A 17,530-nucleotide genomic window follows, 5' to 3' on the forward strand; every position below is an offset into this window, starting at 1 on the left:
CCAGTACCTCCCAGTGCCTCCCAGTGCCCACCTTGGTCCTCCTGAGCGGCATAGTTGTAGTTAACCTGCTTGCGCACCCGCTTCCCCTTGCCCAGGTTGCGTGCCAGTGCCTCCCAGTAACTTCCCAGTACATCCAAGTGCCTCCCACTACCTTCCCAGTACATCCCAGTGCCCACCTTGGTCCTCCTGGGCAGCATCGTTGTAGTTGACCTGCTTGCGCACCCGCTTGCCCTTGCCCAGGTTGCGCGCCAGGTCCTCCTGCTGCTGCTCGTAGTGGTGTCGCAGCAGCTTCTCCCAGTAGTCGGGGTCGACGTTCTCCTCCTGCTTGATGATCTCCCGCTCGATCTCCTCGATCTGCCAGCACATGCACCCTCAGCGACCACCCGCGGCACCCGCTGAAACCCCGTCGCCCTGGGGTTGCCGTCGCCGGCTCCGGCGTCCCCAGCTCCGCCAGGTCCACCCGCATCATCCCCCACATCCCCGTTGCCTCCCACCCCCATCCTCCCCATCCTCATCACCTCCATCATCCCCATCCCCATCACCTCCATCATCCTCATCCACATCATCTACATCATCCCCACCATCATCTCCATCAACCCCAGCCTCATCACCTCCACCATCCCCATCTACATCATCTTCATCACCTCCATCATCCCCATCCTCAACACCCTCATTATCCCCATCCTCATCATCTACACCATCCCCACCATCATCTCCATCCCACCATCATCCCCACCCTCATCACCTCCATCATCCCCATCATCTTCATCACCTCCATCACCTCCATTATCCCCATCCTCATCATCTCCATCATCCCCATCACCTCTATCATCCTCATCCTCACCTCCATCATCCCCATCTTCCCCATCTCTACCTTCATCTCCATCATCCCCGCGTCCATCATCCCCACCTTCCCCATCATCTACGCCCATCTCCATCGTCCCCATCTTCCCCATTCTCTCTGGCTCCATCCCCACTGTCCCCATCTTCCCCATCCTCTCCACTGTGCCCACCTGCCCCACCTCCATTGTCCCCACCACCTCCATCACCTCCATTGTTCCCGTCATCTCCATCGTCTCCATTGTCCCCACCTCCATCATCCCTACCATCTCTTATCTCCATCTCCATTGTCCCCATCTCCATTGTCCCCCCCTCCATCATCCCCACCATCTCCATCGTCCCCATCATCTCCATCGTCCCCATCTTCCTCATCTCCACCATCTCCATTGTCCCTACCCTCTCCATCGTCTCCACTGTTGCCACCTGCATCGTCTCCATTGTCCCCACCTTTCCCATCATCTCTACCTCCACCATCTCCATCACCCCCACCTCCACCATCTCCATTGTCCCAACCATCTCCATCATCTCCTTCTTCCTCATCATCCCCACCATCTCTATCTCCACCTCCATTGGTCCAACCTCCACCACCTCCATTGTCCCCATTGTCCCCACCTTCCCCATTAACCCTACCTCCAGCACCTCCAGCACCCCCACCTCCACCACCTCCATCGTCCCCATCCTCATTGTCCCCATCTTCCCCATCATCTCCACCATCTCCATCGTCTCCACCTCCACCATCTCCATTGTGCCCACCATCTCCATCATCCCCATCTTCCTCATCATCTCAACTGTCCCCATCTTCCTCATCATCTCCACCATCTCCATTGTCCCTACCATCTCCATCATCTGCATTGTCCCCACCTCCACCATCTCCATTGTCCCCACCTGCACCATCATCTCTATCTCCACCATCTCCAGCACCCCCATCTCCACCATCTCCACTTTCCCCACCATCCTCATCGTTCCCATTTTCCCCACCCTATCTCCATCTCCATTGTCCCCATCTCCATCACCTCCATCGTCCCCACCATCTCCACCATCTCGACCATCATCATCATCCCCACCATCTCTACCTCCATATCTGTTGGCCCAACCTCCACCACCTCCATCATCTCCAGTGTCCCCATCTTCCCCACCATCTCCACCTCTATCATCTCCACCTCCATCATCTCCAGCACCCCCATCTCCACCACCTCCATCGTGCCCCCAACCTTGTGTCCCATGTCCCCGTCCCCCGGGCACACCTTGTCCTCCTCACGCACGACGTACTGGGCCACCTTGAAGGAGCTGAGGTACTCGTTCATGTTCTGCACGTCGGCGTCGTCGGTGGCGTCCTGGTTGCGGTCGAGCAGTCGGGCGATGGCCTCGTTGTCGTAGTGGATGACGCTACTGTCCTCCTCCTTGTTCTCCCCTGCGCCGGCGACACGCTGCTGACACGGCCTGGCTTGGTCCGGCAGGGCCCGGCACGGCCCAGCGCGGCCTTGGCGTGCTCCAACGTGGCCTGACGTCACCTAGTACGGCCCAGCACGGCCCAACGTGGTCCAGCACAGCCCAGTACAGCCCGACACAGCCCGACACAGCCTGACACAGACCAACATGGTCCAATGTGGTCCAGCACGGCCCAATACGGCCTTGGCGTGCTCCAACAGGGCCCAACAGGGCCTGACATCACCTAGTACGGCCCAGCACGGCCCAACGTGGTCCAGCACGGCCCAGCACAGCCCAACACGGCCTGACACAGACCAACGTGGCCCGTCATGGTGCAACGTGGTCCAACATGGCCTCACAAGGCCCAACATGGCCTTGGCGTGCTCCAACAGGGCCCAACATGGCCTGGCATCACCTAGTACGGCCCAGCACGGCCCAACGTGGTCCAGCACGGCCCAGCACAGCCCAACACGGCCTGACACAGCCCAGCGTGGCCCATCATGGTGCAACGTGGTCCAACATGGCCTCACAAGGCCCAGCACAGCCTTGGCATGCTCCAACATGGCCTGACGTCACCTAGTACGGCCCAGCACGGCCCAACGTGGTCCAGCACGGCCCAGCACAGCCTGACACAGCCCAACGTGGTCCAACACGGCCCAGCACGGCCGTGGCGTGCTCCAACAGGGCCCAACACGGCCTGATGTCACCTAGTACAGCCCAGCACGGCCCAACGTGGTCCAGCACGGCCCAGTACAGCCCGACACAGCCTGACACAGCCCAACGTGGTCCAACGTGGTCCAACATGGCCCAGTGCGGCCTTGGCATGCTCCAACAGGGCCCAACACGGCCTGACATCACCTAGTACGGCCCAGCACGGCCCAACACGGTCTAGCACAGCCCAGTACAGCCCGACACGGCCTGACACAGCCCAACGTGGCCCATCATGGTGCAACGTGGCCCATCATGGTGCAACGTGGTCCAACATGGCCTCACAAGGCCCAGCACGGCCTTGGCGTGCTCCGACAGGGCCCAACAGGGCCTGACGTCACCTAGTACGGCCCAGCACGGCCCAACGTGGTCCAGCATGGCCCAGTACAGCCCGACACAGCCTGACACAACCCAACGTGGTCCAGTGCGGCCCAACATGGTCCAACATGGCCCAACATGGCCCCACACAGCCCAACATGGCCCAAAATGGTCCAGTGTGGCCTAACGTGGTCCAACGTGGCATGACATGGCCCAACACGGCCTTGGCGTGCTCCAACAAGGCCCAACACGGCATGATGTCACCTAGTACGGCCCAGCACGGCCCAGTACAGCCCGACACAGCCTGACACAGCCCAACGTGGCCCATCATGGTCCAACATGGCCTGACATGGCCTCACACAGCCCAGCATGGTCCAGCATGGCCCAGCACAGCCCAACACAGTGCAATGTGTCCTCACACAGCCCAACATGGTCCAACACGGCCCAGCATGGTCCAACATGGCCCAATATGGTCCAACGTGGCCCCACACAGCCCAGCACGGTCTAACGTGTCCCAGAATGTTCCAGTGTGGCCCCACACGGCCTAACATGGCCCAACATGATCTGACATGGCTCAACATGGTCCAACGTGGCCTGACACGGCCTCACATGGCCCAACACGGCCTTGGCATGCTCCAACAAGGCCCAACACCGCATGACATGACGTAGCACGGCCCAGCATGGCCCAACATGGTCCAGCACGGTCCAGGACAGCCCAACACAGCCTGACACAGACCAACATGGTCCAGCGTGGTCCAATATGGTCCAATGTGGTCCAACACAGTCCAATATGGTGGTCGAACACGGCCCAGGAGGGTCCAACACAGCTCAAGATGGACCAACACAGCCCAGAATGGCCCAGTGTGGCTTTGCATGGCCCAGAATGGCCCAGTACACACTGACATGGACTGTCACAGCCTGGTTCAACAAAGCTCAGCCTCACACACCTGGTCACCATGTCACGTGCCCCACCACAGCACTATCACAGCCTCTCACACCCAATCATGGCCTCACGCCTTCTGTCGTAACCTCAGATGTTCCATCATGAACTCACACGTCCCACCACAGCCTCATGGGCCTCACCAAGGCCCCACCTTGTTCTTGCATGTCCCATCGTGGCTTTTCAAGACCTGACACATCCCCATCACGACCTCACGTCTCCCACCATCGGCTCGCAACGTCCTACCGTGGCCTCACGCGTTCCACCACGACCTCAAACATCCCACCACAGCTCTGCGTGGCCCACCACGACCTCGCACATCCCACCACGGCTCTGCGTGGCCCACCACGACCTCGCACATCCCACCACGGCTCTGCGTGACCCACCACAACCTCTCACATCCCACCATGGCCTTCCACATCTCGTCAGAGCCCACCACGGCCTCCCACGTCCTGTCAAAGCCCACCACCACAGCCTCCCACACCCCATCAGAGCCTGCCACAGGCTCCCACGTCCCGTCAGAGCCCACCACGGCCTCCCACATCCCATCAAAGTCCACCACGGCCTCCCACGTCCCATCAAAGTCCACCACGGCCTCCCACGTCCCATCAAAGTCCACCACGGCCTCCCACATCCCATCAAAGTCCACCACAGCCTCCCACAACCCATCAAAGCCCACCACAGCCTCCCACATCCCATCAAAGCCCACCACGGCCTCCCACATCCCATCAAAGCCCACCACGGCCTCCCACATCCCATCAAAGCCCACCACGGCCTCCCACATCCCATCAGAGCCCACCACGGCCTCCCACATCCCATCAAAGCCCACCACGGCCTCCCACATCCCATCAAAGCCCACCACGGCCTCCCACATCCCATCAGAGCCCACCACGGCCTCCCACGTCCCATCAAAGCCCACCATGGCCTCCCATGTCCCACCACAGCCTCCCACATCCCATCAGAGCCCACCACGGCCTCCCACGTCCCGTCAAAGCCCACCACGGCCTCCCACATCCCATCAGAGCCTGCCACAGGCTCCCACGTCCCATCAGAGCCCACCACGGGCTCCCACGTCCCCCTCCCCAGAGGCCGTCCCACCCCGTCCCACCCATCCCCAACCCCGTCGGGCGCTGACCCTCGTTCTCATCCTTGAAGAGCTCCTCGGTGCCAAACTTGAGGATGTCGTCAAGCTCCTGCTTGGACATGGAGCCGGCCTTGGAGCCCAGCCCCGGGCGCACCACCAGGTGCGTCAGCATCATCTTGCGTTTGGCCACCTGGGTGATGCGTTCCTCCACCGACGCGCGGGTGACAAAGCGGTAGATCATCACCTTGTTGGCCTGGCCGATGCGGTGCGCCCGGCTGAAGGCCTGCGGGGGCGGGGGACACGCCTCAGGGAGGGGACGCGGCGGGGGGCGGGGGGCGTCGTGGCGGGGGACACGGCGAGGGGAACGTCAGGGCGGGGATGGGGCGGGGGGAGACGGGGCGGGGGGAGACGTGGCAGGAGACATGTCAGAGCAGGGACAGGGTGGGGGTCCCATTTGAGGGGGACAGGAGGGTGGGGGTCCCATTAGAGCAGGGACAGGAGGGTGGGGGTCCCATTAGAGCGGGGACAGGAGGGTGGGGGTCCCATTCAAGGGGGACAGGAGGGTGGGGGTCCCATTAGAGCAGGGACAGGAGGGTGGGGGTCCCATTAGAGCGAGGACAGGAGGGTGGGGGTCCCATCAGAGCAAGGACAGGAGGGTGGGGGTCCCATCAGAGCGAGGACAGGAGGGTGGGGGTCCCATCAGAGCGGGGACAGGAGGGTGGGGGTCCCATCAGAGCGGGGACAGGAGGGTGGGGGTCCCATTAGAGCAGGGACAGGAGGGTGGGGGTCCCATTAGAGTGGGGACAGGAGGGTGGGGGTCCCATCAGAGCAAGGACAGGAGGGTGGGGGTCCCATCAGAGCGAGGACAGGAGGGTGGGGGTCCCATCAGAGCGGGGACAGGAGGGTGGGGGTCCCATCAGAGCGGGGACAGGAGGGTGGGGGTCCCATCAGAGCGGGGACAGGAGGGTGGGGGTCCCATCAGAGCAGGGACAGGAGGGTGGGGGTCCCATTAGAGTGGGGACAGGAGGGTGGGGGTCCCATTCGAGGGGGACAGGAGGGTGGGGGTCCCATTAGAGCGGGGACAGGAGGGTGGGAGTCCCGTCACAGTGGGGACAGGAGGGTGGGGGTCCCATTAGAGTGGGGACAGGAGGGGGGGGACAGGGTGGGTGTGCTGTCAGAGCAGGGGCAGGGTGGGGGTCCCATTAGAGTGGGGACCGGGGGTGGGGGACAGGGTGGGGGTCCCGTCAGAGCAAGGACAGGGTGGGGTCCCGTCAGAGCGGGGACAGGGTGGGGGGGGACAGGGTGGGGGTCCCGTCAGAGTGAGGATGGGGGTGGGGGTCCCTCGGAGCGGGGACAGGGGAGGGGGCAGGGCGGGGGTCCCTCGGAGCGGGGACGGGGACGGTTGGGAATGGAGGGGTGACGGGGGGTGACACTGGACAGGTGACAGGGCGCGGGGTGGGTGATGCTGGGTGGGTGACAGGCTGCCAGGTGGGTGACACTGGATAGGTGACAGGGCGGGTAGTGGGTGATGCCAGGTGGGTGACAGGTGACGAGCTGGGTGACGGGGCTAGGTGGGTGACACTGGGTGGGTGCCAGGGTGCCAGATAGGTGACACTGGACAGGTGACAGGCTGTGGAATAGGTGACGCCAGGTAGGTGACAGGGTGACAAGCTGGGTGGGTGATGCTGGGTGGGTGCCAGCGTGCCGGGTGGGTGACACTGGACAGGTGACAGGGTGCTGGGTGGGTGATGCTGGGTGGGTGACAGGCTGCCAGGTGGGTGACACTGGACAGGTGACAGGGTGTGGAGTGGGTGATGCTGGGTGGGTGACAGGGTGACGAGCTGGGTGGGTGATGCTGGGTGGGTGACAGGGTGCCGGGTGGGTGACAGAGTGACGAGCTGGGTGACCGGGCTAGGTGGGTGACACTGGGTGGGTGACAGGGTGTGGAGTGGGTGACACTGGACAGGTGACAGGGTGCTGGGTGGATGATGCTGGGTGGGTGACAGGGTGACAGGTGGGTGCCAGGGTGCCACATGGGTGACACCGGACAGGTGGCAGGGTGTGGAATAGGTGATGCCAGGTAGGTGACAAGCTGGGTGGGCAACGCTGGGTGGGTGCCAGGGTGCCGGGTGGGTGACAGGGTGCTGGGGAGGGTGACAGGGTGCCGGACGGGTGACACCGGACGGGTGACAGACCTGGATGTCGTTGTGGGGGTTCCAGTCGGAGTCGAAGATGACGACGGTGTCGGCGGTGGCCAGGTTGATGCCGAGGCCCCCGGCCCGCGTCGACAGCAGGAAGCAGAACTGCTGCGCCCCCGGCGCTGCCCCCCCGGCGTCAGCGGGAGGGGTCGGCCCCCCCCCCCCCAAAAAAAAACCCAGGACCCTCCAACCCCCCCGCTGCTGCCCCCCCACCCTGGAGTCAGCATGAGGGGCTGCCCCCGCCCCCCCCCCCCAAACCCGGGACCCTCCACTTCCCTGGTGCTGCCCCCCCTAAACCCAGGACCCCCCAAGCCCACCCAGCATCATCACGGGGGGGGGGCTGGCCCCCCAAAATCCTACCATCCCACACCCATGGAAACTACCCCTCCCCCCACCTTGGGAGGGGTGCAGGGCCCAGAGGCCTGGGTCCCCCCCACAACCACCTGGGTGACCCCCAACCACCTGGGTGACCCCCAGGACACTTGGGTGTCCCCCCCAGACACCTGGGTCCCCCTGACCACCTGACACCCCCTGATCACCTTGGGTTTGCCCCAGACACCCGGGTACCCCACCCTCAACCATCTAGGTGCCCTTCAAACACCTGGGGTCCCCCCCACAACCACCTGGGTGACCCCCAACCACTTGGGTGCCCCCCCCCCCCCAACCACCTGGGTGCCCCCTGGACACCTGGGGTCCCCCCCCAACCAGCCGGGTGCCCCCCGGACGCCGGGGTCCTACCGTTGAAGCGGTCGATGGCCTCCTGGCGCAGGGCCCCCGTGATGCCCCCGTCGATGCGCTCGTACTTGTAACCCTCGTAGTCGAGGAAATCCTCCAGCAGGTCCAGCATCTTCGTCATCTGCGGGCACTGGTTAGACTGGGAGCACCCCGGGGGGATGGGGGCACCTGGCACTGGTGAGACTGGGAGCACCCAGGGGGGATGGGGGCACCTGGCACTGGTGAGACTGGGAGCACCCAGGGGGGGCTGGGGGCACCTGGCACTGGTGAGACTGGGAGCACCCAGGGGGGATGGGGGCACCTGGCACTGGTGAGACTGGGAGCACCCAGGGGGGATGGAGGCACCTGGCACTGGTGAGACTGGGAGCACCCAGGGGGGATGGAGGCACCCAGGGTGGCTGGGGGCATCCGAGGGGCTGGTGAGACTGGGAGCACCCAAGGGGGATGGGGGCATCTGAGGGGGCTGGGAGCACCTGGCACTGGTGGGACTGGGAGCACCCAGGGGGGCTGGGGGCGCCTGGCACTGGTGAGACTGGGAGCACCCAGGGGGGCTGGGGGCACCTGACACTGGTGAGACTGGGAACACCCAGGGGGGCTGGGGGCATCTGAGGGGGCTGAAAGCACCTGGCACTGGTGAGACTGGGAGCACCCAGGGGGGATGGGGTTGGGGACTGGGAGAAGATGAGCACCCGGTGGGTTTGGGGGGCTCTGGGTGCTCTGGGGGGGTCCCGGGGGGTCCCAGACACCCCACCTGGGAGAAGATGAGCACCCGGTGGGTTTGGGGGGCTCTGGGGGGGTCCCGGGGGGTCCCAGACACCCCACCTGGGAGAAGATGAGCACCCGGTGGGTTTGGGGGGCTCTGGGGGGGTCCCGGGGGGTCCCAGACACCCCACCTGGGAGAAGATGAGCACCCGGTGGGTTTGGGGGGCTCTGGGGGGGTCCCGGGGGGTCCCAGACACCCCACCTGGGAGAAGATGAGCACCCGGTGGGTTTGGGGGGCTCTGGGGGGGTCCCGGGGGGTCCCAGACACCCCACCTGGGAGAAGATGAGCACCCGGTGGGTTTGGGGGGCTCTGGGGGGGTCCCGGGGGGTCCCAGACACCCCACCTGGGAGAAGATGAGCACCCGGTGGGTTTGGGGGGCTCTGGGGGGGTCCCGGGGGGTCCCAGACACCCCACCTGGGAGAAGATGAGCACCCGGTGGGTTTGGGGGGCTCTGGGGGGGTCCCGGGGGGTCCCAGACACCCCACCTGGGAGAAGATGAGCACCCGGTGGGTTTGGGGGGCTCTGGGGGGGTCCCGGGGGGTCCCAGACACCCCACCTGGGAGAAGATGAGCACCCGGTGGGTTTGGGGGGCTCTGGGGGGGTCCCGGGGGGTCCCAGACACCCCACCTGGGAGAAGATGAGCACCCGGTGGGTTTGGGGGGCTCTGGGGGGGTCCCGGGGGGTCCCAGACACCCCACCTGGGAGAAGATGAGCACCCGGTGGGTTTGGGGGGCTCTGGGGGGGTCCCGGGGGGTCCCAGACACCCCACCTGGGAGAAGATGAGCACCCGGTGGGTTTGGGGGGCTCTGGGGGGGTCCCGGGGGGTCCCAGACACCCCACCTGGGAGAAGATGAGCACCCGGTGGGTTTGGGGGGCTCTGGGGGGGTCCCGGGGGGTCCCAGACACCCCACCTGGGAGAAGATGAGCACCCGGTGGTTTTGCTCCTTCAGCTTCCGCAGCATCTTCTGCAGCAGCAGCAGCTTCCCCGAGGCCTTGATCAGGGCCCCCCCCTCGTAGGCCCCACTCGGCAGCTTCGGGGACTCCTGGGGACGGGGACGTCACCTCGATGGCCCCACCCCAACCCCCCCCGCGCCCCCTGATGTCCCCCAGCCCCCCCAACCCCTCCCCTTGTCCCCTCTGTGTCCCCTGCATGGGCCTCCAGGCTGGGCCCCCCCCGTCTCCCCCCCGTCTCCCCTGTCCCCCCACCCCATGTCCCCGTGTCCCCCCACCCCATGTCCCTCTGTCCCCTCCCCATCCCTCCCACCCACCCCCGGCCCTCACACCCCCCACCCCATCCCTCTGCCCCCCGCGGCCCCCCCACCCCAAGTCCCTCTGTCCCCCCCATCCCTCCAACCCCTCCATGTCCCCCCATGTCCCCCCACCCCACATCCCTCTATCCCCTCCCCATCCCTCCAACCGCTCCATGCCCCCGTGTCCCCCCATGTCCCCCCACCCCACGTCCCTCTGTCCCCTCCCCATCCCTCCAACCGCTCCATGTCCCCGTGTCCCCCCACCCCACGTCCCTCTATCCCCTCCCCATCCCTCCCACCCCCCACCCCATGTCCTCACGTCCCCCCACCCCACGTCCCTCTATCCCCTCCCCATCCCTCCAACCGCTCCATGTCCCCGTGTCCCCCCATGTCCCCCCACCCCACGTCCCTCTATCCCCTCCCCATCCCTCCAACCGCTCCATGTCCCCGTGTCCCCCCATTTCCCCGCACCCCACGTCTCTCTATCCCCTCCCCATCCCTCCCACCCCCCACCCCATGTCCTCACGTCCCCCCACCCCACGTCCCTCTATCCCCTCCCCATCCCTCCAACCGCTCCATGCCCCCGTGTCCCCCCACGTCCCCCCACCCCACGTCCCTCTGTCCCCTCCCCATCCCTCCAACCGCTCCATGCCCCCGCGTCCCCCCATGTCCCCCCACCCCACGTCCCTCTATCCCCTCCCCATCCCTCCAACCACTCCATGCCCCCGTGTCCCCCCATGCCCCCCCACCCCACGTCCCTCTGTCCCCCCCCGCGGCCCCCACCATGGCGGCGACGGGGAAGAGGTAGGGGTGGTTGCAGCACTTCTTCAGGTCCATCATGATGTTGAGCAGCGACACCTGGTTCCCGCCGCCCCGCGAGTTCAGCGCCTCGAAGTTCCGCGTCAGGATGTACTTGTAGTACTTCCTACGGGGAGAGCGGTGGGACCCAGGGGGCCGGGAACCCCCCCACCCCCTCCTCGGGGGAGCCAGGGGGCCGGGAACCCCCCCACCCCCACCTCGGGGGACCCAGGGGGCCGGGAACCCCCCACACCCCCTCCTCGGGGGAGCCAGGGGGCCGGGAACCCCCCACACCCCCACCTCGGGGGACCCAGGGGTCCAGGAACCCCCCGCACCCCCTTCCCGGGGCACCCAAGCACCCAGGGGGCCCCAATGTCCATCTGCATGGGGCTGAGCTCCACCAACATGGTGTCGGGGTGCACCCTTCTCCCATGGACCCCGGTACCCAGAGCACCCCCTCCCAGGGGTCCCAGGCATCCGGGGACCCCCCGCACCCCCTTCCCGGGGCACCCAAGCACCCAGGGGGCCCCAATGTCCATCTGCATGGGGCTGAGCTCCACCAACACGGGTGTCGCGGTGCACCCTTCTCCCATGGACCCCGGTACCCAGAGCACCCCCTCCCAGGGGTCCCAGGCATCCGGGGACCCCCCGCACCCCCTTCCCGGGGCACCCAAGCACCCAGGGGACCCCAATGTCCATCTGCATGGGGCTGAGCTCCACCAACATGGTGTCGGGGTTCACCCTTCTCCCATGGACCCCGGTACCCAGAGCACCCCCTCCCAGGGGTCCCAGGCGTCCGGGGACCCCCCGCACCCCCTTCCCGGGGCACCCAAGCACCCAGGGGACCCCGACGTACTTCTGCATGGGGCTGAGCTCGACGCGGACGATGAGCTCGGTCTTGGCCGGCATGTTCTTGAAGACGTCGGCCTTGAGGCGCCGCAGCATGTGGGGACCCAGCAGGTCGTGGAGCTTCTTGATCTGGTCCTCCTTGGAGATGTCGGCAAACTCCTCCAGGAAACCCTCCAGGTTGCTGGGAGGGGGACGGACGGACGGACAGACGGGGGGACAATGTGACATGGGGGGTGGGGGGGGGACACGGGGACACGGCGGGGGCGCGGGGACGGCCGTGACACGGCGGGGGATGCGGGGACGGCCGTGACGCGGTGGGGGGGTGGTGGGGGACGGGAGGGGATTGGGGAGGGGGGACCCCGGGGAGGGGACACCAGGGGACACAGGGGGACATCGGGGGACGTACTTGAAGCGCTCCGGGGTGAGGAAATTGAGGAGGTGGAAGAGCTCCTCCAGGTTGTTTTGCAGCGGGGTCCCCGTCAGCAGCAGCTTGTGCTCGATCTTGTACCCGTTCAGCACCCGAAAAAACTGCGGGGGGGTCACCCACGGACCCCCGCGGCCAGGAGAGACCCCCCCCGATCCCACCCAGGGCACCCACGGACCCCCGCGGCCGGGAGAGACCCCCCGATCCCACCCAGGGCACCCACGGACCCCCGCGGCAGGGAGCGACCCCCCGATCCCACCCAGGGCACCCACGGACCCCCGCGGCCGGGAGAGACCCCCCCCGATCCCACCCAGGGCACCCACGGACCCCCGCGGCCGGGAGAGACCCCCCCCGATCCCACCCAGGGCACCCACGGACCCCCGCGGCAGGGAGAGACCCCCCCGATCCCACCCAGGGCACCCACGGACGGGAGAGACCCCCCCAATCCCACCCAGGGCACCCACGGACGGGAGAGACCCCCCCGATCCCACCCAGGGCACCCATGGACGGGAGAGACCCCCCCGATCCCACCCAGGGCACCCACGGACCCCCGCGGCTGGGAGAGACCCCCCCCGATCCCACCCAGGGCACCCACGGACCCCCGCGGCCGGGAGAGACCCCCCCCGATCCCACCCAGGGCACCCACGGACCCCCGCGGCCGGGAGAGACCCCCCCGATCCCACCCAGGGCACCCACGGACCCCCGCGGCCGGGAGAGACCCCCCCGATCCCACCCAGGGCACCCACGGACCCCCACGGCAGGGAGAGACCCCCCCCGATCCCACCCAGGGCACCCACGGACCCCCGCGGCAGGGAGCGACCCCCCGATCCCACCCAGGGCACCCACGGACCCCCGCGGCCGGGAGAGACCCCCCCGATCCCACCCAGGGCACCCACGGACCCCCGCGGCCGGGAGAGACCCCCCCCGATCCCACCCAGGGCACCCACGGACCCCCGCGGCCGGGAGAGACCCCCCCCGATCCCACCCAGGGCACCCACGGACCCCCGCGGCAGGGAGAGACCCCCCCCGATCCCACCCAGGGCACCCACGGACCCCCGCGGCAGGGAGCGACCCCCCGATCCCACCCAGGGCACCCACGGACCCCCGCGGCCGGGAGAGACCCCCCCCGATCCCACCCAGGGCACCCACGGACCCCCGCGGCCGGGAGAGACCCCCCCGATCCCACCCAGGGCACCCACGGACCCCCGCGGCCGGGAGAGACCCCCCCGATCCCACCCAGGGCACCCACGGACCCCCGCGGCCGGGAGAGACCCCCCCGATCCCACCCAGGGCACCCACGGACCCCCGCGGCCGGGAGAGACCCCCCCCGATCCCACCCAGGGCACCCACGGACCCCCGCGGCCGGGAGAGACCCCCCCGATCCCACCCAGGGCACCCACGGACCCCGGCATCCAGGGATCACCCCCCTTAAGAGCACCCAGGAACCCAGGCACCCCCTCCACAGGGGACCCACACATCCAGGTGCCCCCCACCCTGGGGTCCCCACACCCACGCACCCTTCCCAGTGCCCCCAGATATCTGGGTGCCCCCCACCCAGTGCCACCACGTATCTAGGTGCCCCCCACCCTGGGGCCCCCAAATCCAGGCACCCTTCCCAGTGCCCCCATGTACCCAGGTGCCCCCCACCCAGTGCCCCCAGGTATCTGGGTGCCCCCCACCCAGTGCCCCCACGTATCTGGGTGCCCTTCCCAGTGCCCCCAGGTATCCAGGTACCCCCACCCTGGGCTCCCCACTGTCCCTGTGCCCTTCCCAGTGGCCCCACGCACCCGGGTGCCCCCCACCCCGTGCCCCCATGTATCTGGGTGCCCCCAACCCAATGCCCCCAGGAATCCAAGGGACCCCACCCTGGGGTCCCCACTGCCCGTGTGCCCTTCCCAGTGGCCCCACGCATCCGGGTGCCCCCCACCCAGTGCCCCCAGGTATCTGGGTGCCCCCCACCCCGTGCCCCCACGTATCTGGGTGCCCTTCCCAGTGCCCCCAGGTATCCAGGGGACCCCACCCTGGGCTCCCCACTGCCCGTGTGCCCTTCCCAGTGCCCCCAGGTATCTAGGTGCCCCCCACCCCATGCCCCCACGTATCTGGGTGCCCTTCCCAGTGCCCCCAGGTATCCAGGGGACCCCACCCTGGGCTCCCCACTGTCCCTGTGCCCTTCCCAGTGGCCCCACGCACCCGGGTGCCCCCCACCCCGTGCCCCCAGGTATCTGGGTGCCCCCCACCCCGTGCCCCCACGTATCTGGGTGCCCTTCCCAGTGCCCCCAGGTATCTAGGTGCCCCCCACCCAGTGCCCCCAGGTATCCAGGGGACCCCACCCTGGGCTCCCCACTGCCCGTGTGCCCTTCCCAGTGCCCCCATGTATCTGGGTGCCCCCCACCCCGTGCCCCCACGTATCTGGGTGCCCTTCCCAGTGCCCCCAGGTATCCAGGGGACCCCACCCTGGGCTCCCCACTGCCCGTGTGCCCTTCCCAGTGGCCCCACGCACCCGGGTGCCCCCCACCCCGTGCCCCCAGGTATCTGGGTGCCCCCACCCTGGGGACCCCGGCGCCCGGGCACCTTGGACTGGTTGTTCTTGAGGCGGTGGGCCTCGTCCACCACGAGGCAGGCCCAGCGGATGGAGCCCAGCGCCGCCTGGTCGATGGTGATCAGCTCGTAGGAGGTCAGCAGCACGTGGAACTTCACCTGCGCCTCCCGCTGCCGTGACCGTCAGCACCCAGGGGTGCCCCCGGGGACCCCCGGCGGCTGGGGGCACCCCGACCCAGCGCACCGCCCCCGCCCGCCGTCCCGAAGCGCCCCCACCCACCCCGGGATGCGGGTGGGCAGGGCACCCCCATCCCCCCAAAGGCATCTGGTCACCCCAGCACCCCGACCCCTGCTGGGACCCTCTGGGGCACCCCGACCCTCCCTTATACCCTCCCGCTGTAGCCCCCCAAAGGCACCCACGTGTCCGGGTGCAGCACCCCCACCCCCAAAGGCACCCAGGAGTCCAGCTATAGCCCCCCAAAGGCACCCAGGTGTCCAAATGTAGCCCCCCAAAAGGCACCCGGGAGTCCGGGCGCAGCACCCCCACCCCCGAAGGCACCCAGGAGTCTGGGCGCAGCACCCCCACCCCGAAGGCACCCACGAGTCCGGGTGCAGCACCCCCACCCCCGAAGGCACCCCAGAGTCCGGGTGCAGCACCCCCACCCCCAAAGGCACCCAGGATCCCAGCTGTAGCCCCCCCAAGGCACCCAGGTGTCCAGGTGCAGCACCCCCAAAGGCACCCAGGAGTCCAACTATAGCCCCCCCAAAGGCACCCAGGAGTCCGGGCACAGCACCCCCACCCCCAAAGGCACCCAGGAGTCCGGGCGCAGCACCCCCACCCCCAAAAGGCACCCGGGAGTCCGGGCACAGCACCCCCACCCCCAAAAGGCACCCGGGAGTCCGGGCGCAGCACCCCCACCCCCAAAGGCACCCAGGAGTCCGGGCGCAGCACCCCCACCCCCAAAGGCACCCAGGAGTCCGGGCGCAGCACCCCCACCCCCAAAGGCACCCAGGAGTCCGGGCGCAGCACCCCCACCCCCAAAGGCACCCCGGAGTCCGGGCGCAGCACCCCCACCCCCAAAGGCACCCGGGAGTCCGGGCGCAGCACCCCCATCCCCAAAAGCACCCGGGAGTCCGGGCGCAGCACCCCCACCCCCAAAGGCACCCAGGATCCCAGCTGTAACCCCCCAAAAGCTCCCAGGTGTCCGGCTGCAGCCCCCCAAATGTGCCCAGGAGTCTGGGCACAGCACCCCCACCCCCAAAGGCACCCAGGAGTCCAGGCGCAGCACCCCCACCCCCAAAAGCACCTGGGAGTCCAGGTGCAGCACCCCCACCCCCAAAGGCACCCCGGAGTCCGGGCGCAGCACCCCCACCCCCGAAGGCACCCCGGAGTCCGGGCGCAGCACCCCCACCCCCAAAGGCACCCAGGAGTCCGGGCACAGCACCCCCACCCCCAAAGGCACCCAGGAGTCCGGGCGCAGCACCCCCACCCCCAAAGGCACCCAGGAGTCCGGGCACAGCACCCCCACCCCCAAAGGCACCCCGGAGTCCGGGCACAGCACCCCCACCCCCAAAGGCACCCCGGAGTCCGGGCGCAGCACCCCCACCCCCGAAGGCACCCCGGAGTCCGGGCGCAGCACCCCCACCCCCGAAGGCACCCCGGAGTCCGGGCGCAGCACCCCCACCCCCGAAGGCACCCCGGAGTCCGGGCGCAGCACCCCCACCCCCAAAGGCACCCGGGAGTCCGGGCGCAGCACCCCCACCCCCAAAGGCACCCGGGAGTCCGGGCGCAGCACCCCCACCCCCAAAGGCACCCAGGAGTCCGGGCGCAGCACCCCCACCCCCAAAGGCACCCAGGATCCCAGCTGTAGCCCCCCCAAGGCACCCAGGAGTCCGGGCGCAGCACCCCCACCCCCGAAGGCACCCCGGAGTCCGGGCGCAGCACCCCCACCCCCGAAGGCACCCCGGCACCCGTCTCACCTTCATCTTGAAGGCCTTCTTGCCCCCCTTCATGGCGTTGTCGTCGAAGGAGAACTCGTTCTCGCGGATGATGGCCCGGCTGTCCTTGTCCCCGGTGTAGGTGACGACGTAGAAGGCGGGGGCCCACATCTGGAACTCCCGCTCCCAGTTGATGATGGTGGAGAGCGGGGCGCTGACGAGGAACGGGCCCTTGGTGTGGCCCTGGGGGACAGCGCGTCACACGGGGACACGGGGACGGGGCCCTTGGGGGACGTGGGGACAGTGTGACACAGGGGGGAGGGGGGCTGCGTGGGGCGGGGGCCTTGGGGAGGGCGGGGGACGGGGCGTGGGGACACGGGGAGGGCGGGGGACTGGGTGTGGGGACACAGGGACGGGGCGGGATGGGGCCTTGGGGACACGGGGACGGTGTGGCACAGGGGGACAGTGTGGGCCAGGCGGGTGACACCAGGGCCAGGCGGGTGACACCGGGATCAGGAAGGTGACACCAGGGGCCAAGCAAGTGACACTGGGGCCAGGCAGGTGACACCGGGGTCCCAGTGGGCAACACCGGGGGCCCAGTAGGTGACACTAGAGGCCAGGCAGGTGACACCAGGGGCCAAGTGGGTGACACCAGGGGCCAGGCGGGTGACACCGGGGGCCCAGTGGGTGACACTGGTGCCAGGAAGGCGACACCGGGG

General features: G+C 68.2%; 1 protein-coding gene across 1 annotated transcript in view; it reads right to left on the bottom strand.

Moving 5' to 3' along the window:
• The window catches only part of CHD3 (chromodomain helicase DNA binding protein 3), a 158,462-nt gene that overhangs the window by 106,579 nt on the left and 34,353 nt on the right, over positions 1 to 17,530 (bottom strand). Inside the window, 11 exon segments of the mRNA XM_064437623.1 lie at positions 177 to 354; positions 2,085 to 2,251; positions 5,370 to 5,601; positions 7,514 to 7,638; positions 8,255 to 8,372; positions 9,926 to 10,057; positions 11,048 to 11,189; positions 11,919 to 12,092; positions 12,318 to 12,439; positions 14,907 to 15,044; positions 16,854 to 17,054. Of these exon segments, the coding sequence (XP_064293693.1) occupies positions 177 to 354; positions 2,085 to 2,251; positions 5,370 to 5,601; positions 7,514 to 7,638; positions 8,255 to 8,372; positions 9,926 to 10,057; positions 11,048 to 11,189; positions 11,919 to 12,092; positions 12,318 to 12,439; positions 14,907 to 15,044; positions 16,854 to 17,054 (1,729 nt within the window).

This window comes from Phalacrocorax carbo, chromosome 34 (genome assembly GCF_963921805.1).
Source record: "Phalacrocorax carbo chromosome 34, bPhaCar2.1, whole genome shotgun sequence".
NCBI lineage: Eukaryota > Metazoa > Chordata > Aves > Suliformes > Phalacrocoracidae > Phalacrocorax > Phalacrocorax carbo.